The sequence below is a fragment of the Sus scrofa genome, chromosome 5, assembly GCF_054392235.1.
Source record: "Sus scrofa isolate SSC_HxYL_T2T_F1_AM1 chromosome 5, Sscrofa_HxYL_maternal_Yorkshire_Landrace_v2.0, whole genome shotgun sequence".
Classification (NCBI taxonomy): Eukaryota; Metazoa; Chordata; class Mammalia; order Artiodactyla; family Suidae; genus Sus; species Sus scrofa.
This window is the reverse complement of record NC_139387.1, coordinates 17,686,014-17,706,700: the sequence shown is the minus strand read 5'-3', so window position 1 is coordinate 17,706,700 and position 20,687 is coordinate 17,686,014. Positions and strand designations below refer to the sequence as shown.

General features: G+C 48.4%; 1 protein-coding gene across 16 annotated transcripts in view; it reads left to right on the top strand.

Annotated features, from left to right (window-relative positions):
- FMNL3 (formin like 3) overlaps nucleotides 1-20,687 on the top strand; it is a 53,355-nt gene that overhangs the window by 10,948 nt on the left and 21,720 nt on the right. For 8 of the 16 annotated variants that reach the window (XM_084955614.1, XM_084955613.1, XM_021091612.2 and 5 more), the window contains exons 1-2: nucleotides 15,403-15,690; nucleotides 20,493-20,576. In XM_084955614.1, coding sequence (XP_084811740.1) covers nucleotides 15,418-15,690; nucleotides 20,493-20,576 — 357 coding nt within the window. In that variant the 5' untranslated portion in view covers nucleotides 15,403-15,417. Of the gene's footprint in view, nucleotides 1-15,402; nucleotides 15,691-20,492; nucleotides 20,577-20,687 lie in introns of those variants that run through there. The other 8 variants (XM_021091616.2, XM_021091614.2, XM_021091615.2 and 5 more) reach the window with 1 other exon arrangement.

Sequence of the window (20,687 nt, the reverse complement as noted above, 5' to 3'; positions counted from 1 at the left end):
CATTAATGGTAATGTAATTTGGTTGACCTTTCAGGGTCTCCCGGTTTGAAATGTACATACCCTTTAACTGGTCACCTCACTTCCAGGAAACTGTCCCACAGAACTGTTTATACATGTGCATGAAGGTTCATGGGAAGGAAGCTAAGGCTGCTTTGCTTAACAGTGAAAACCCGAGAGGAACCTAATTGTCCGTTTCCTGTCCATATCTATTTCTTTTCCATTCATCTAGTTACTCAAGGCAAATACTGGGAGTTATCTTTAATTTTTCCTTTTTCTTTCTCCATACCCAGTCTATTAGCAAGCCTTGCCAATTCCATCTCCAAAAACATGTCTCAAATCTAGCCATTCTCTCTGTCTCTACTGCCTTTGCCTCAGTCCAAGGCATTATCAACTCTTGGCTTGTATTACATCTGGCCAGCTGGCTCCCAGATTCTTCTACTACCCCCTTCTCCATCCTCCCATCCATTACCCACAATGCAGCCAAATTTAAAATATCAGTCAAATAGCATCATTTTCCTACCTAAAAATCTTTAATGATTTCCCTTTGTACTTTAAAAAAAAAAAAAAAAAAAAAAAAAAAAAAAACCACGCTGGAGTTCCTGCTGTGGTGGGGTGGGTTAAGAATCTGCATGGAGTTCTGGTCATGGCGCAGTGGAAATGAATCCAACTAGGAACCATGAGGTTGCGGGTTCCATCCCTGGCCGTGCTCAGTGGGTTAAGGATCCAGCATTGCTGTGAGCTGTGGTGTAGGTCGCAGACCCGGCTCAGATCTGGCATTACTGTGGTGTAGGCTGGCGGCTACAGCTCTGATTAGACCCCTAGCCTGGGAACCTCCATATGCCACAAGTGTGGCCTTAAAAGGACAAAAGACAAGAAAAAAAAATCTTACTGCAGTGGCTCAGGTCACTTCAGAGGCGAAGGTTGGATCCCTGGCCAACATGGGTTAAAGGATCCGGTGTTGCCACAGCATAACTCGCAGCTGGGCTCAGATTCAGTCCCTGGACTGGGAACTTGCATATGCCACAGGTACAGCCATTAAAAAAAAAAAGTGCATTATTTGCCTCCTGATTGTCAGCCTCCGCATTAGTCTTCCTTTAGTTCAGGACAAGCTCCTTTCTCATCTCAGGGCCTTTGCACAAGCTGTTTCCTCTCCTGGAATGCCTTGATCCTGGATGTTCAAATGGCTCAATCTAATTTATGCTTCGGGAATCAGTTTTAATAATACCACCTCTCAAAAAGGCCTCTCTTCTTTGCATTCTCTATCTTAGCATCCTATTAACTTCTTTTGCATTATTTTCTGTTTTAAAATTATTTGTTTAAGTGTTCACTGTCTGTCTCCCCAGACTATTGACTCCATGAGAGAATAGACTTTCTTTATGCTTATCACTGTCCAGCCAAATATCTGGCACCTGGTAGACGTTCAATAAATGATTGTGGCTGTTGGGAATCTCCAAACTGTGTGTGTGTGTGTATAAATCATCTAAAAAAGGCAATTAAAAGGAGATTACACATTATGTTTATTAAAAGGAGATTACACATTATGTTTCACAAAGCCACATGTTTGTATGTAAATGCATGGAAAAAGTTCTGAAAGAATCAACACCAAGCTGTTGATCCCCATGGTGACTTATGGAGGGGGAAGGGGAAGGTTGGGGCCTAACAGTGACACTCCTTTCTTATTCTGTTTGAGTTGATTAATTTCACAATCTATTCCATGTGTGTGTTCTTCCTTTAAGGGAAAAGGAGGAATAAAAATAGGGGAGGAAGGCTCAACCTTCATAACAAAAAAGAAACCTCCTGTCTCTTACTCTCTGCGCTGAGCCCAAAGAAGAGAGCAAGAGGGAGAAAGGACACCAGTGGGGTCATTCCCTGCTCTGTGCTGAGCTTGGAACTGGTTTTTGTAGTAGAAAGAATCCTAAGAGATGCCATTCTGCCCTGAGGCTGTATTTTAGATTCTTAAATGTAGGCACAATCTTGGTCCCCCAGACACAGCCAAGTCAAATATTTTTAGCCTCTTTCATTTCTAGGCCAGTGAAAGCTGCACCTCCAGTCTTAGCAGAGCTTGAGCAGGTGAAGTCAGCGAAGAGAATACACATGAGCTCTGGGCTTCACTGCAGCGAACCTCTCAAAGTCAAGTCAGTTCAGCAGCCCTGACCCCTAGGGAAGCTATGTTCTCTAGATTCTTGTCTCCCAGAAATATGGCTAGCTAATCATTTTCATAGCTAATGTTTGTTGCATGCTAATGGCTTGCCAGGCACCTTGAAAGACTCCTTACACATGTTATCTCATTTAATCACCACAACTCTGGTCATTACTGTTATCACCATGTTATAGATGAGGACATGGAGGTCTAGGAAGGTTAAATCACTCATGTAAGATCACACAGTTAGTAGGTGGTGAAGTACAAATTTGAATCCAAGCACTTTGACTCCAAAGCCCACGTCCTTAACCACAATCTCCTTCCCTTTGCAGGATCAGCCCTTGCATTCAGTACTGCTTTGGTGGGGATTGTGTAGGTTACAGCAGCATACACAAAAGTAGAACAAGTCTCCCTTTGCTAAGAGGTGTGGTGGGAAGATTTGGGCTTTGGAGTCAGCCAGACGTGGGTTTGAATCCCAGCTGTCTTACTAGGACATTCACTATTCAACAAGTATTTCATGGGTTTTTTTGTTTGTTTGTTTTATTATGTGCCAGTGATACTACTGGGTATACAGTGATTAAAAACGAAACAAATATCTCCTTTATGGACTTTATGGGAATGACAAGATACTAAACAATATTTAATTACAGGATGTCCTTGAGAGGCAAAGAACAGGTTGTTAGGAAAGGGTGTAGCCAAGGCTCCCCTCTAAATGAAGGCCAGAGGCAGCCTTGGAATCTGTGAGAGACTTTCTACTTTCATTTTCCTTCCTTTTTCTTGATTCCTTTCATTTTTATTAAGGAAATATGTTTTAGGTGCCTGCTGTATGTAGAGCACTTTCTCAAGTGCTTTGGAGAGTATCAAAGAATTTGAAGATAATGCTAAGTTGGAGAGACAAAATATATATTTAGAAATGTACTTTGAACAAAGTACATTTTTTTTTTTTTTTTTTTGTAGAATGAAGTGCATATCCTCAGATATCTGTGAGGCTCTCTGTGTGCTTCAGTTATTTTATCCTTAACACGAGGATACTGTTTGTCTTGTCCAATTGCATGTTTTTATGAAGACCCAATGAGATCCTGAGGTGATGAAGTCCCACACAGCTCCAAGCACAGAAGGACAGGTGGGTTAGGGGATAGCATGGCATAGGATCGCTGATCAGGCAGTGCTCTCAGGAGGGCATGGAGTTTAAGTTGGATCTTAAAGGTGACTGGTGTGGATCAGGAGAGAGGAGGCTGTAGGCCAGAGTGGTATGAGAGGGAATTAAAGAGGAAGAATGAGCCAGACATATGAGGGGCAGCCAGGAGCCCCACCTACTGGGGGAAAGGATCCTAGTTAAAGACAGAGAGGTGAGCATGGATCAGGACGGTTGGTCAATTCACAGAGTTTTGTCTGAAGAGCCCCTGATTGTTAGAAAGTGCTCTGGAGACTTTCCTGCCCAGGGTTTCGGTGGAAAATAGAGATGAGTTGGTAAGTGGTTCCTGGCCATTCGTGATTTTGCTGGTCATAGTGAATGATTAAAATATATAAGAAATAAACTCTCATTCCTTACAGATTAGAGAATCAGAATAATTCGATTTAAGTAAAACTGGATGCAAGATGGTTCCACATGTTACCCCTGAATTGCAGAAGTCTAAAAAGTGTAGATGCTTCTCTATCTAGTTACCAAGTTTGGGGCTAAGTTTTGTCTTTGCCAAATCCATCTGGCCTTCATTTAAGGTGGAATGTTGTCTTGTACTAATTAATTTGTATTAGTAAACATTGCCTTGTTCGTGTTCAGTAAATACTACTCATTGCGTAGTGTCCAGGGTCTGTGATCTACTTCCTACCTGCTAGTGTTTTCTTGCACATTGTGTTAGGGTGGGAGGTGAGGGGATGCCACCCTCTTCCAGCCAGTCTTCCAGGCCAGACACCTGGAAATCACTCTAGACTCCTCCTCCTCTCCCCTTCTTTCCATATGCACTGCCACTGCTGTGACTGGTCCTCATCTCTTGCCTGATCCATTATAGTAGACCCCTTGGTGGTCTCTCTAGTCTTCCAGACCCAGCCCACCTACCCGCCTCCCATCCCTCCTTGTAGCCATATATAAAGATCTGGCTGAAGGGTTTTCTAGGAAGAGAGAACAACCTGAGTAAAGCTTTGGGTGGGAAAGAAGTTTGCATATTCCAGGAACTGAAGGAATGCCAGATTGGTTGGCAAGGATGCTAAAGAGAGATCCTGGAAGACAGAAGAAAGGTGAGCAGGCCCCAGGTCATGGAACCTTGTCAGCCTTGATAAGGACTTTGAGGAATGACCCGATCCGCTTTACAGTATTAAGAGTTCGCTGTGGCAGCTGTGTGGAGAGCCCTGGAATCTGGCTTCCCTCTGGGCAGCACATTGACCTGAGTGAGACCGGGCTCCTCAGTCATCTCTGCCCAGCAGAGCGATTGTGCCCTCTGCCCTTTCAGGTTTGACTGGTGCTCAGCCCTCCCTCTTCTACCCACTTCAGCCAGAAAGGGCAGGGCCTCTGCTGGGCTGGTCCCAGTGTTTGGCGTGCCTGCCCGTGGCCTGAGCCTATAATTTGGTGGGTTGGCTGGTTACAAAAATAAAAAGTGCGACCTATAACTAAAGCTGAGTGGATTCAGTAAAGAGGGAGCTTTTAATTTGCAGAGGCCCTGGGCTGTATTTAACTGGAGGAGAAATGTGTCTCCTCCCTCGGCGCTGCTCCATTTTCTCCCTTTAGTACCTGCTCTGGGTTTGGTGGGTTAGGTCTTGTGGGCCTTGGGGCTGAGCTTTAGGGAGCTCTTTGGAAGGGAAGTTAGGGTCCAGCAACAGGTTTGATGGTGCTTCCTGGGAAGTTGGCATTATTCAGTTTTGCCTCTTATATAACCTGCTGGGAGGGAAGTAGAGTTTTTAACTGTTTGATCATGTGATCACTCATTTATTCATTCAACACAAATGTATTGAGTGTTTACTGTGTAATTTTTTTTTTTTTTTTTGTCTTTTCTAGGGCTGCACCCACGACATATGGAGGCTCCCAGGCTAGGGGTTGAATCGGAGCTACAGCTGCCGGCCTATACCACAACCACAGCAACGTGGGATCTGAGCCGCGTCTGCAACGTACACCACAGCTCATGGCAACACCGGATCCTTAACCCGCTGAGTGAGGCCAAGGATCGAACCCGAAACCTCATGGTTCCTAGTCGGATTCGTTAACCATTGAGCCACAACAGGAACTCCTACTATGTAATTTAGACATTAGGGATCCCATAGTGGACAAAAGAGACAAAGGGATTTGCTCCATAGAGTTGATGTTGTAGATGAGGACAACAATAAACATATAGAGATCTGTAATAGAATATACTGAGGAGGGGTAAGTGCCATGAAGATAAAGAAGGTAAAGGGATAGAGAGTAGGGGGTGATATCTTAATGAGGTGGCAGTTTGTGGGGGGTTGAAATAGAAGAGAAAATAGAAGTAGTGAAGACGACTTTCTGTGGACTCTGGACCCCAGCTCCTGAGAGTCCCTCTAGCGCAGGGGCTCCTTGAGCAGCACAGCCAGTCTGGGCTGAATCAGGTCCATGCTCATCCAGGGGCCTGCTGGTTTCTAGCCCCAGGTGGGCCCAGTCAGAGCCTGTGGTTGCCTCTTCCTGGCTCCACTTGTCAGAACTGTCTGCAGGGCTGGGCAGGGTGCTGATTAACTGTAAATAGATACTTGTCTGTCCAGGGCTCCTCAAGCTTGATTCTCTCAAGATTTCTTGACATTGTTGAGTGTTCTTGGCTAGAGGGGGACTAAGAAGTCTGGGCTAGGAAGCTGGAGGGGGTGCAGGGGTTCCTTCTGCCTGTGACTGCTGCTCAGCCAGGCATTTTGCAGGGGCTTTGAGGCTCAGTGGATTTGGATTTGAATTTGAATCTTGGTTCTGCCATTTATTAGCTCTGTGACCTTGGGCCAGTGCTGTAACTTCCTGGAGCCCCAATTTCTTTATCTGTATAATCAGAATAAGAATACTTAGCTTTAGGCATTTTGTGAGGATTAAATAACATATATAAAGGATGCAGGGTGATGTCTGGCATAGTGGGTGCTCAACAAATTTTAAGTAGAAATAATATTCTAAGACTACTAACCTCTTAAAATCAGGGATCTGGTATTAAGGACTCCAAAGAAAATTTTAAAGACATATAGATTATTATTGATGGGTAAGAGTCTCTTACTGGTTCTTTGTACCTCAAAGTTGCAAAATTGCTGAACTGCACACCGCATATTAGTCACCTTGCTTCCCTTCTGGGTGAGGTTGGCCTTGTCATGACCCCTCCACAGGCCTTGGGACCTCCGGGAACCAGCATAGCTCTTGGCCTACCTTTAGCACATTTCATGTCTATGGAAGGATCGGACTTCAAGAGCCTCTGGACTGGGGTATTTACCACGGCCAGAATAGCCAGCATAGGCCTGCTGAGGTTCACACCTGTGCTCCTGGGACTGAATTGAACTCTGGGGTGGTCGTGGCCACTGCTGAGTGGGCTCATTTGCAGAAAGAAGAGATCACACATTCCCTTCCCCTCAAAACCAGCCTCACAGTGAGTCCTAGACAGTGTTCTAGAGTGGATGCATGAGGAGCTCCCTTGTGGCACAGCAGGTTAAGGATCCGGCATTGCCACTGCAGTGGCTCAGGAGGCTGCTGTGGTACGGGTTCACTCCCTGGCCCAGGAACTTCTATATGCTGTGGGTGCAGCAGGAAAAAAAAAAAAAAGATGGATGAGAGATAGCTAAATGGGAAAGAGCATCTTTGTTTGAACCTTCTGTGTCGAGAGTATGCTTGGACCCTTTACTTTGGACAGACTTCTTGTTTATGGTTGTGGTTATTTTGTTTTTACTTGCCACTCAGCAGAATCAGCATCACACAAACACTCATTATCCTCAGGCCCTTGGCAGTCAGGGCACTTGGTAAATCCCTTGTAAAGTGCTCACGTCTGCAGATTATTTTCTGATGCATCTGGCATGAGTTCCAGATTGATGGTCCAATAGCAACTATTAATTGCTCCCTTTGGGCTTGGCTAATTACCGCTGGTATTGTGGGTGAGTAAGGAATTAGGAATCTCTTATGCATTTATGGAGCAGCAGGTCCTGGTGAGCTCCCAAAGCATTTATCTGTCGTTTCCCCTGAATATCTTTGTTAAAAGTTGGGAGCAAAACCTCAGGAGTTGACGAGTAGCCAGCTAGACAGTATCTGGTGGCATTTGGCTTCTCAGTTGATTCCCACCAAGGATTGTAAAGAAACTGTCTGGTACTTGTTGGCTACAGATGCCTAGGGAGATGTCAGGTGGTGTCATAATGTTATAAACACACGACCAGCTGCTTCCGATCATCTTGGAGGCAAGTGAGCAGAGAGGTTACTCCAGCCTTATTCTGTGGCGCGGTGACTATCCACTCAGTGCTCTGGAGGGCCTCTGAGGCCGCGAACTGAGAATGGCCAAGGTGTCATCTTCCTCACCTGGAGACAAGGAAGGACAAGCGATGCTCTCCAGCCCTCAGAGGCTTCCGCGTGCAGTCCGGTGTTCACTCATCCAGCAAGCACTTATTGAGCACTTAGGATTGTGTTGAGTGCCAGAGAAATAAGGGTGACCAGGAACCATGAGGTTGCCGGTTTGATCCCTGGCCTCACTCAGTGGGTTAAGGATCTGGCGTTGCCGTGAGCTGTGGTGTAGGTCACAGATGTGGCTCGGATCCTGCATTGTTGTGGCTGTGGCCAGCAGCTGCAGCTCCGATTTGACCCCTAGCCTGGGAACTTTCAAATGCCACAGGTGCAGCCCTGAAAAAGCAAAAAAAAAAAAAAAAAAGGTTAACTTTGGGAGGCTGGCGGACAGATTAGATTTGACCTTGAAAAGGTAAAGATAAGGGAAGGGGAAGAAACTCAGGCTGGTGCTCAGATTTCTAGCTTAGGATCAAAATGCGTATTTGAGGGTCATTGGTATCTACTGGTCAAATAAAATTTGGGGCTAAAATATCCTCATGCCGCTCTCTATATTCCCATGGACCGCACAGCGCTTTAGCGACTGGGAGGGACAACTCCTGGGACTTAGACAATGTCACAAGGAGAGAAACAGAGTTGTTGAGAAGAGTGGTTAGGTGGGGTGGCGGGGGGCGGGGGGGGGAGGCAAAAAGAGATTCATGGTCGATCAGACCTCAGGTTGGCAGACCTCAGGCTTAACCTGAGGAAGTCGGGAGACAATGGGGAAGTGGGGGCTTTGAGATAAGGCGGAAGACTCAAAACAACTGCAAAATCTCCCCCAAAAGGTTAGAGTCGTCATCCCAGATCACTCAGCAGAGCACCTTAGTTAGTCAGGGACTCAATTTTGTCTCCTCACTTTTTGGTCCCAGCTTTCCTCTGAATCCCTGAATGGCGCTTGGTGTTTTCAGTCTTGTCTTTCAAAGGGGTATGTGTGCAACTGCTCTAACCTAGAGAATTAATAAACATTTAAATATGTATATTTCGCCTATACTGTTCAGCTACATCTATATACTCTCTCTTTTATGTATTTTAAAGTACTGTGAAATTGGAGTTCCCGTTGTGGCTCAGCTGGTTACAAACCCGAATAGTATCCATTAGTATCCATGAGGATGAGGGTTCAATCTCTGGCCTTGCTCAGTGGGTTAAGGATCTGCTGTTGCTGTGAGCTGTAGTGTAGGTTGCAGATGTGGCTTGGATCTGACGTAGCTGTGGCTGCGGTGTAGGCTGGCAGCTGCAGCTCCGAGTCAACCCCTAGCCTGGAAACTAATAATATGCCTCACTTGCGGCCCTGAAAAGCAAAAAGGAAAAAGTACGGTTGAGTTGTATTTTACTCATGTGCTTAGAAGCTATCTAGAGTAACTCCTGGGGTAGCTTATCCATTTATACCATTTATATAGACCTTTTCCTGGGCCATGCACCATGCAAAGTCCTTTTCATTCATTTATCCCTTTACTTAATTCTTCTAAGAGGTAGCTATTAAGATTCACATTTTATAGATGAATAAGCTGAGGTTCAGAGAAGTCTAGTAACTTTTCCACTGTCTCATGAAAGAGTACCAGGATGCAAATCTAGGCCCTTTCTGATTCCAAAGCCCACGCTGTTATCTGTTGCACTCTGAATGTTTAAATGCCATTCAAGTCTGAGAGAATTGTCACCTTGTGGTGTCCAAGAGGAGAGTTCCCTTGTCTCTTTGCTCTGTGTGGTCTCCCTCTTATCCTGAGACAGAAGCCTTGAACTTCAGGAGTCCAGCACCCATACCTCATTGAGCTGATTTCACCCAGTCTTGCTGGACAGAGAAGCAGTCTAATAATTAACCGGAACCAGTCAGGTAAATCCAGGTGGACTTTCCCAAGTTAGAAATGGAGACTTGTAAGAAACCAATAAAGATGACTTTCTAAGCAAAAAAAAAAAAAAAAAAAAAAAGGAAAAAAGAAATGGAGACTTGTTTTCTTTGTAAGGAGATGGCAGAATATGGTAGAAAAAGCCCATATCCTGGCAAAAGTTTTGTTGGAGGCCACATATCTGTGTTTGAATCTGGGTTCTGTCACTTTCTGTATGACTTTGAGAGCCAGTTAGTCTTAGATTCTTAATTCTTTCCCTAGTTAAACAGGCATAGTATCATTTACCCCCACTGGCTATTGAGAGCGGTTAGTGAGGTTATGTGAGGAAAGTGCCTGGTATGCAAGAGACGCCCAGTAATGTTTTCCTCCCCATCCGCGGTCCCTAGTGAATATGGCACCAGGATGCCAGACATTATGAGAAGCAGAAGCAGAGAAGAGTCAGGGCCTCTTTGAGTCATGAGATGGGAACTCGCAGAAGGCTACCTCTGAAGAGATGTTTTTTCCTAGGTGGAAAATCAGATGTAAAAAAGCTGGGACCCTCAAGGAAGGGGTTGAGGTATAGGCAGTCATGACTTCTGTGTCAAGTTCTGGTTTTAAAGGCGTGAGGGTCAAGAGCAGCCTGGGGTCTTTACTATTCCTCTGCAAAGAGGACAGGAGCCCTGAGGCACTGAGGTGGACCCCCATTTGGGAGCACTCGAAAAAGCAAGGAGAGACAGGACTTGTGCCTGTCCCCAGTTGATAACGACTGGTGACAGGTGTGAGCCCGTGCTGGACCTCAGTTTATCCTTCCAAAAAGCAGGAGTCATTTGGTCTGGATGTAGGAAGGGATTCATTAAGTTTTATGATTTGATAATAAGCTCCTGGATTTGTAACAAGACTCCTGGAAAGCCTGAGCTGGGCCCCCAGCTGGTACACTGAGAGAGGTGGAATGCTGCCCCTAGCCAGCCTCTACTGGCCACATGGGCAGCTCGCATCATCCACTAAGCTGCTTCCGTGTGTCAGGCATACTTGTCTAGGAACAGGTGTATTCAAGGAAAGTTCATGGCCTCCCAAAGCTTGTGGTCTAGTTCAGGAAATAATACAGAATGTGAAAGGTAATGGAGTTTCCTGATGGCCCAGCAGTTAAGGATTTGGTGCTGTCACTGCTGTGGCTTGGGTTCGATCCCTGGCCTTGGAACTTTTGCATGCTGTGGGCGTGGCCAGAAAATGTGAAAAGTAAGTCATAATATAAGACTGAAGTAATTTTTTTCATGAAATCTTGTAATTAAAGGGTCTAGCTTAGTAGATGTTTATAAGCCATGGTTTTCCCTTTTTGGGTAAATATACAAGAACTATCACAAGGCAAAACAGGTCTTGCAGTTGGCACAATGCACAATACCTAGAAGACACTGGTGTTGAAGGAATGACTGAATATGATTGTTGGTGGGAGGCAAGAGCAGTAAACCCTACAGAAATTCAGAGGAAGGAGTGTGCAGAGCTCTGGGTTGTTTGGAGGGGGCTTCGTGAGGAAGGTTGATTGTATTGATCCTGCAGGATGCATCCATTTGAAAAGATGCAGAGAAGGGCTACAATAATTTATTGTCTCAGAAGAGGCATTGTGTGGGAATACAAACCCAGGCTTTGGGGTCAGATCTGGTTTCAAATCCAAACTCCATCACATACTGGCTGTGTGACCCTGGGCAAGTTCTATAGCCTTTCTGAGCCTTTGGTTCCTCACCTGTAAGAAGAAATACTATTAGTCTCAACTTCACAGCGTTGTTGTGAGAATCTGACTGCAATGACTCAGGTCACTGCAGAGATGTGGTTCAATCCCTGGCCCAGCAGCGTGGGTTAAAGGACCCTCACACTGTGAGATTTGTTATAGGATATTTACTGAATACCTAAGAAAAGGCAAAGAGACATTAGCCATAAGTTACAAGTCCATGAATATATTTTAAAAGCATTAGTAGGAGTTCCCTTCATGGCTCAGCGGTTAACGAACCCTGCTAGGATCCACAAGGATGCAAGTTCCATCCCTGGCCTCACTCAGTGGGTTAAGGAACCAGCGTTGCCACGAGCTGTGGTGTAGGTTGCAGATGTGGCTCGGATCCCTCGTTGCTGTGGCTGTGGTGTAGGCCAGCAGCTGTAGCTCCAATTTGACCCCTAGCCTGGGAACTTCCATATGCCGTGAGTGCAGCCCTAAAAAAAAAAAAAAAAAGTAAAAAGCATTAGCAAATGTGTGGAGGCACTTTTGTGGAGTGCATTTCGACTTTACCACTCTCGATTATGAAAGGTTTGCTAGAGAGCAGGGATTTCATCTGTTGTGAATTGGAGGAGGGACGTGGCTCGCAGTTGGGGACGAGATGATCTCTCTGAGGATAATGGAATAGAAATCTTAGGGCAGGAAGAAGAGGAGTATACCTATGGGGAAATTCAATTTGCCCAGTCTTTATTGAACACCTACTGCAGTGATAAACAAGCTGGTGGTGATGGTTCCTGTGCTCCGGAGCTTGTGGTCTAGTGGGCTGTAAGATGAGTCTGGGGAATTCCCGTCTTGGCACAGCGTAAATGAATCCAATTAGGAACCATGAGGTTGCAGGTTTGATCCCTGGCCTCGCTCAGTGGGTCGAGGATCCAGCGTTGCTGTGCGCTGTGGTGTAGGTCAAAGATGCGGCTAGGATCCTGAGTTGCTGTGGCTCTGGTATAGGCCGGCAGCTACAGCTCCAATTAGACCCCTAGCCTAGGAACCTCCATATGCCGAAGGAGTGGCCCTGAAAAGGCAAAAGACAACAAAAAACAAAAAAACCGAGTCTGGTTAAAAGATGAGTCAGGGGAGTGGCTTAGATTTATGGCATAGAGTTGAAAAAATGAGAAGTGGGAGTTTGCTGAGGGAGGAACAGCATATGAAGAAAGTGATTTGGGCTGTAGCACATAAGGCAGATTATAAGAGAGAGACTAGAAATAGCAGGGTCAGTTGTGAGAAGCTGGATAATTAATTCCCTCCAGGGGCTGAAAAAGGGACTTGGTGATAGTAGAGGTGGTAGCAGGATCAGTCACATATTTATTAAGCACCTGCACATGATTCAGAAAAGGATACGGCATGTCCTCCACCCTTTTTTTTTTCTTCTTCTTTGCTTCACTCATGTGAATCTCATTTCCAAGATCACCTCATGGTCTGGAATAGCTGCTGAAGTTCCAGCCATCACCTCTGCATTCCAACCAGCTGGAAGCAGAAAAGAGAAAAGAAGGGTGTACTCCCTCCCTTTAATGATACTTCTCAGAAGTTGTACACACTACTTCTGCTTGCATCCCACATGATCACATAGCCACACCTGAATTCTAGGGAAGATGACAAATATATTCTGGGTTGCTAAGTGCTCAGTTGAACATTGGAAATAACTACTAAATAAGATAAGTCAGGGATAATAAGTCTCTGCCATATCATTCTTCACATATGATTATGCGCTAGAGCTCAGAAGAGCGGCTGATTATTCTAGGTTGAGTAGTCACAGAATTGGATTTTGAGTCAGGTAGTAATAGGTAAGGATTCTGAAGATGGGGGAAACATCATTTAGAAGCAAATCCTATGGCAGGAGTGACCTTTCCAGAAGAGAAAGTCCAGGAGAGCATGAGCTGGTCAGAGATGCTGGGGCCAACCCTGGGGAGAATCTCACCTCTGAAGCTCTTCCTTATTTTAAGATGCTAAGAACAGCAGGCCAAGGACTTTAGGTTTTCTTATGTAAATGAAAAGAGTCAGAAAAGATTTCTGAACTAAAAAGAAACATGATTTATCTTAAGTGCTAAGAAGTTTAGAAATTTCATCCACATGCAGGTTGGAGGGAGGGAAGGGCTGGAAGTAGGGATGCCAGCTCGAAGGTTATCCCAGAGGGTCAGGCGTGAACAGAAAGGTCCATCTGATGGTGATAGTGGGAAGGGCAGCGAAGGTATGAATGAAAGACCCTGGGAGGGACACGCCCGGGGTGAGTAATGGGCTATGGTCTGAGGAGAGAGAAGAAAATGACTTTTGTGGGATGTAACCCCAGAAATGGTGTGTCCTCTGTGAGGGGTGCTGCCTATTAGGGCTCTCAGGTGGAGGGCAGAGTATCATGAAGAGGAGGGACGGCCTTGGTTGGCTACAGGGACAACGTGAGGCTCTGCCCCAAGACTCCTTCGCTTTGGAAAGCCAGCTGCCCCCAGCAGAATAGTTTCCATTCTGCGTAACTGGGGAGTGTGTGGGTCTGGCTAACCGCGAGGAGGGGCTGAGGAGCCAGCAGACAGATCAAGTTGCTGTGGCAGTGGCTTTTTAAGCTGGGGCTTGGGGGCCTGTAGCTAACCAGAGTTTTTTGGCCTGAGGTTTTGTGCTTCTTGATTGAATGGGCCAGAAAGGGCATCCTCTGCCAGGGTCTGGGGACGAGGTTACCTGCCGAGGTTCCGAGATGTCAGGTGTGAAGCCAGCAGAGGGTAGAGCGTAGAGCTGGGGGGCTTTGCTGGCACTGGGGACGTGGCTGCTCAGGATCCAAGGCAGGAGTCCTCCAGGGCGAAGGGGAGGCCTCGGGGGATGAAGCCACCTCTTTGTTTGATTGATGCTGGCCTACTAAGACCTCTCCTTTCCCCGACTGCCCTGGTATGAGCTGCAGAGCTCAGCCTGAGACATCTGGCAAATCCATCTCTTTTTCCTTCAGACTGCTCAGGGACTTGGCCCATAACTGCCCAGCAAGTCATTTCTGCTTATAGAGTCATCAGTGACCACAGAAGCATGTTCTCCAGACAGGGTTCTGAAAGTTGGCTTTTCCCTGACAGCTTGTCCCCCAAGTGATAGCTCCAACTAAACAAAACCAGAAAGCCAGGCCTAAGCCGCTACAGACACGTAAGTCAAGGAGCACCCACTTTTCTGATGTCTTTTGTTGTGAGGTACCCCAGCCACCTTCCCACAGGTCTATTAGGGCAGCTCAGGCCTTGAGGAAAGGGTGTGTGTGGCTGAAGCTGTGTCACACCCCTGAGCGCTCCCTCCCCCCCACGCGAATAGGGCTGCAAATGCAGGCAGATGAGGAGGGATGGGGAGCTGCACTGTCGAGCCTGTGAGCCTGCGGGGTTTGCAGCACCAGGGCGGGAGGCCTCCAGTCCTGGGAGGTGACTGCTGCTGTCCATCCCTTCCTGGTTTTTTTTTTTTTTTTTTTTTTTCTTTTTTTTTTGCTATTTCTTGGGCTGCTCCCTCGGCATGTGGAGGTTCCCAGGCTAGGGGTCTAATTGGAGCTGTAGCCACCAGCCTACGCCAGAGCCACAGCAACGCGGGATCCGAGCCGCGTCTGCAATCTACACCACAGCTCACGGCAACGCTGGATCGTTAACCCACTGAGCAAGGGCAGGAACCGAACCCGCAACCTCATGGTTCCTAGATGGATTCGCTAACCACTGCGCCACGACGGGAACTCCCCTTCCTGTTCTTGAAGTGTTCACCTCGCTCCGTTGTGGGCAGGGCTACCTGCCCTCCAGCCAAGGGTCACGAACTGTTCCTGTGATTTCCTTTCTGTCACAGGATACAGTTCTTCTCCCAGAGCCTTTCCCAGTTGATTTAGGCTCATTCTAGGCTCTGTCTCAAGTTCTCTCTCTGGATGGGAGGCCGGCCGACGGGGAGAGCCGTCTTGAGCTTCATGTCCCGGGTTGGCAGCAAAGCCAGGCACTGCTTCAATCCACGGGGGCTGCAGGGGGACCTGGCCGCTGATGGAGTCCGCTTCCTCCCCTGCGCTGCTCCTGCCAGTCACAGAGCTGGGGAAGTGTGGGTGTTTGCAGGGGCTGCTGTACTTTCCATGTCTGGACCTTCTTAATTTTAACTCTTGGACCTTTGATCAACCTCCCCCAGTTTTTTGGTTTCCTTTTGCCAGGATCATACTCTTGGGGGGGGAGTAAAAAGGAGCCATGCTGAAACAACGAGATAAACAAACAGTGACGCAGAGGCGGCAGCAGCGTAAGCAATGGGCCGGGCCTGCTGTCTGGGCGGGCTGGGTGGAGGAGGACTCCCGCCCTGCACACCGGCCAGCTGGCTTGTGTTAAAGCGCTGGCTGAAAATAACTCTTATTGTCTGGGAGCTGCTACTGCGGCAGGGCTGGCAGGACTGGCTGTGGCCGCCAAGGGGCCCGAGGCAGCGGGAGCTGGTACCTCCCACCTCCTTGGGCCCTTGCCCTTCGGGAACAGCGCCCAGCTGGCCACAGCTGCGTCTACTGCCCAGCACTATAGACACGTGGAGGGTAAGCTGGGCCACTCCCAACACTCCATCCTTTTGGCAGCTGGGCACAGGCTTTTGTGCCCGGGTGTTGCCTGTTTCACCATTGATTGGGGGCAGAGATGTTGGCTTGTGAGAGGGACCCTGGCAGGAACACAGGGTGGGGACACAGTGCTCCAGCTGCTCCTCCAGCAGTCTCCTGGACTCCCCAGCCTTGTACCTTCTGACTGCATTCTCCTTTGCCCATCTGTACAAAGGGCTGATCTGCGGATGCCCGAGAAGACTTGCTTGCTGGCAGCTGTGACTAGGGCCTCAGCAGCATGTAGTGCCCAGGACAGTGCCCCATTTCATCTCTGGAGAAGTTCTAGACTCGGCTTCTCAGGCCTCCCCACCCCCGTGGGCTGAGCATGGTGGCTGGGGATACCACACTGGGGAGAAGTGGCCAGCCATAGGGCACTCGGTGGGGAGGTGGTTCTCAGAGGGAAAACATTGAGAAAGCCACAAGCTCACATTCTGTATTTGCTCAAAATCAACAGCCCCTGCCTGCCTTCCCTAAAGCCTCCAGAATCCTCTTCGCAGAAAAGCTTCAGACATCTCTCTCCCTTCTCTCAGAGAAGCTCTGCTGTTTTCGTCTCTGTTCCTAAGCTTTATCATGGTCGATTGGGACCAGTAGAAGCAGTTGGAAATTTTTGGTGGTTCCTATTTCTGTTTGTTGGGTTTTCCCCAGGCCTGGCCCAAGGAGAGCGACAGAGTCAGGGGTGAGTCCCAGCACAGGACCCACAGCTTTGAAGGAAACTCCAACCCCACCGGCATTTCCCTTCCCCTGCATGGGAAGGAAACGAGGAGGGGCTAACTGGCCAGTTAGCAGGGGGTGGGTGTGGAGGGGTGCAGGGCAGGAAAGGGAAGGGAACCTCTGTGACCGGAGCTACCTCCCTCCTTGGCTTTGCGGGGGCTGATGGGGGTCGGGGGAGTCAGGAAAGCTCGCTGCAGGGACTGACCAGGCCCTTGTTCCCACAGAGCCCAGGAAGCGGGTGGCCACTGAGCAGAGCACTCTGCCTGGCCTCACACTGGCAGTAAACCAGAGCAGCCTTGCCAGACGCATCAGATCCACCCCTTTCTGCTTCTTCCTGTTATAGGTTTTTATTATTAGACTTCTGGCTGGTTCCCTCTGATTTAGGAATCCGTCCCAGAGTTGCTTTCAGTCTGAGTTCATCTCCTCCCATCTCCCTGGGGTCTCTCCCTCCCTTTCCAAGGAGGGTGGTATTTCATGGCCTCCTGGTCTTAGAGGAAACCAGAGAGGGATCCACGGAGGGTAGGGGATTGCTCTGTCCTCAGGGTGTTGAGAAGCAGTGCTGCGGGAGAGACAGCCCAGGAGCAAGTGGGCAGGTCCTTGGGATGTCAAAACATTACTCAGGGTTTCTAGGAGCAAGAGGGAGGGAACCGCGTTGAACACCCACAGTGTTCCAGACACATATGGACCTAAAGTATTTATCATTTAATCCTCATAAGACCCTGTGAAGTAGTGAGATTATCTCTGTTTTATGGATGAGCTCACCGAGGTTCCTTGACTCTGAAGAGCCCAAAGTTGATCTTGAGCCCTCTGATTGCACATTCAGTGTCCTCTGCCCCAAGACAGCGGAGCTCTCCTTGCTGTTCAGCAAGGGTTTCAGTGAGGAATTAGCCGGAACTCAGCCTGGCTTCTGCCTTAAGAGAGCCCACGGTCTCTGCGGAGCCATGGCAGGAAAATGTCAAGGAAATAAACCTCTGACCATGACCGGAAGGAACATTGTCACATTTGCTCCCTGGCTGTCCCCCCGGAACTCAGGAAGCTGCCCTTCCTCAGGACGTTGAGCCCTGCTGGCCTCACACACATTATCAGGTGGAGGCAGAAGCCCTGATGCCCCGGTCTGGGAGAGAAAGAACTGCCTAGCCAGGCCCTGGTCCTGCCCCCTTGGTGGGTGGCTCCTTCCCCACAGTCATTGATGGATTTCTTGTGAGTGTTGGAGGCTGAGGGGTTCCCCCACCCACTTCCTCCCCCATCACACTTGGGTCCCAAAGGAGCAGAGAAGGCAACCATCACTGTCCAGAAAGGGCCACTCAGAACTCTAGACTGGAGGATGTGGGCCTGTGGTCAGAATCAATTCATGCTGCTGCCACCTGTTTCCATACTCTGGGGTCCCTCCCTCCTGGGCATCCAGAGTTTGGCCTGGTCCTTGAGGTGCTTCTTCCTTGGTCTCCGGTTAGGGGGCCCGAAGGTGATGACTCTGCTCTGTCTTTGAAGCCTCCGGTTGCCCAGATGTTTTCTCACCAGTTCACCTGGAGGAGGAAATGCGAGGCCACAGCAGCTGACTGTGGGTGGCTAAGGGAGGAAGTTGGTGTAGACGGGATGTGATGTCTGCCACAGTAGCGACAAGCTCTCCCTCCCCCTCCCCAGCTGCCTTCTTCCAGGGGACACAGCTGTTTTATATCTTCATGGCACAGACTTGGGAGAAAGGGGCAGATAACCGTGAAGTCATCTTAGGATGTGCCCAGAGCCAGAACCAGGCCTGCTCTGACTTGGGCTCAGTTGGCAGCAGGCTGGCCCTGGTCAGGTGGGAGACCTTGCTGAGGGCCACCTTTGATCTCTGCGTCCTTGTTCTGTTGTGGCCTCCTGCTCCTGTCCTGCCATCCACACAGACATACTGAGATTGGCTCTTACCACAGTCGTTCCAGAGAGAACATCTGGGGTTGTATTTGCCCATCTGGCCACCCCCTGCTGTGTCGGCAGTGGGGAGGATTGGGGTAGCCTCTCTTCCCTGCGGAAGCTCAGACAGATTCCCAGGGCAGCAGAAGCCATGGGGAGAGGTGTAGAGTGGTGGTCTCCTCCCTGACTTTTCTTCTCGTAACCTCGTCTCTATTCCACAATTCCTCCATTTCTAAACACTGAGCAGAAATCCCAACCCTTCGAGCCATAGTGACCCTGTTTCCAGCCAGGGGCTGGGCCCAGAGATCAGAACCAGGAGATCTTAACCATAGGTTTACCATCAACCTACGCTCCACGAGGTGTCTGTCACCGTGTTAGGCATTATCGGGGCTTGGGGATCATGTGAACGGCCCCAGTCCTTTAGGAGCTAGATGAGCATGCAACTGGCTTAAAAGTGTCTGTGTAGATAAATGCATAGTAAATAGATACGGGTAATAGAAATAAATCATGTTTAAGAATTTTCTTTCAGTTTCTCAGCAAACGGAGGGCCCACTCCAGGACACCTGCTGCTTCTGGAATAATGCAGGGCCTGTGTGACTCCTTGGAATCCAGGGCCCACGCAGTTTGTGTTCCCAGGGATGAGGATGGCAAGGAGTGAGCACACCAAGTGGTAAACCACGTGATCATGCTTCGTTTGCCTGGGAGCTAGAGTTGAATTTGGAGTAGTAGGTAAAGGAGAAAAAGCTGAGAGGAAGGCCTTCCAGGGGGCCTGCAGCGTGCTAGGGGAGGAGGCTGGGTTTGTGGGAAGTCACGTGGGTCATCAGACAGCTATGACACTTTAGGGAGGAGATTGTGTTTGATTCAGGAGTTGGGAATAGTGAGCAGGTGCAGTGAGCTGCCTTTGGAGCAAAGGCAGCTGGACTGGTTAGAAGGGAGGCTTGGCTGGACAGGGTAAGGAGGGGAAGGTAGGGTTCGCTTGTGGATGTCATGGGCTTTTACTCACACCTGTATTCACTTATTTGGCAGATGGTAATGGACAAAATAAAGTGAGTCCTAGTCTGTCCTGTACTCTAGGTTTGAGTGTCTCAGTAAGGGGTTGGGACACTTTACTGTGTCTTAAATAATTGGGAGTTGTGTCATAAGTAATTGATACTAATAATTAAGCACTGAAATTTTATAAGTTATCTCCTTAAAAATTTGAGCAGTTAGGAGGTCCCATCGCGGTTCAGCGGAAACGAATCCATCGTGGTTCAGCATCCATGAGGATGCAGGTTCAATCCCTGGCCTCGCTCAGTGGGTCGGGGATCTGGCGTTGCGATGAGCTGTGGTGTAGATCGCAGACTCAGCTCAGATCCTGTATTGCTATGGCTGTGGCTTAGGCCAGCAGCTCTAGCTCCGATTCGTTCGACCCCTAGCTTGGGAACCTCCATATGTCTCGGGTGCGGCCCTAAAAAAAGCACAAAGATAAAAAATAAAATAAAAAAATGAGCAGTTATCTTTATGTTAATGTCCTACTCATTCAGTTGTATCCTGGTATGAGGGAAAGGGGTAGCGTTGTAGCATCTGCACAGGCTGCGGGTGGCCCAGGATTCACCCATGGGCTTACCTGGTTCAGGTACCTATCTCTCAGGCTGGGGGGGAAAGCGATTGAAGGTTGTCACTTTAGACTGGTGGCTTTCAAACTTTTTTGACCTGTCCCATGTTCGGAAGCACATTTTACAATGTGATCTCTGTGTGTGTATATATGTGTGTGTGTATATATGTGGGTGTATATACATAAAGTATAAAAAGAAACAAAAGCTTCATGAAACATGATTTGTACTTGCCACTTGCAGTGCATTCTGATATCGCCAATCTTATTCTGTTTTTAATCTGCTCGTTTTCATTTAAAATCAAGTTACTCTTGACTCATTAAACTGATTCCACGACCTGTGGTTTGGAAAACAAACCAAACTGAACCAAACTGAACCAAATACGAAGGGGCAGCAGGAGGATGGTTGTGCCTCTCCAAGCCTTCCTTATCAGCCACGGAGTGTTGAGGTGAAGCCTGAGGGTCCTGGGGGACAAAGCTGAGCACAGTCTAGGCTGTCTCTCCTCTGGGTTGGGGGGACTTTCAGCCCCATTGACGCAGATTCTCTCCTCAGAGCTCCATGAACCTGCCTCCTGACAAGGCCCGGCTCCTGCGGCAGTATGACAACGAGAAGAAGTGGGATCTGATCTGTGACCAGGTACGGGCTTTGGGGGCAGGGCCAGAAGTTGGGGGCAGGGGGGTGTCTTGGGCTGGACAAGGCAGCAGGGCCAGAGCCACTGACCACAGTTCTGGGGGCCCTTGAGGAGCC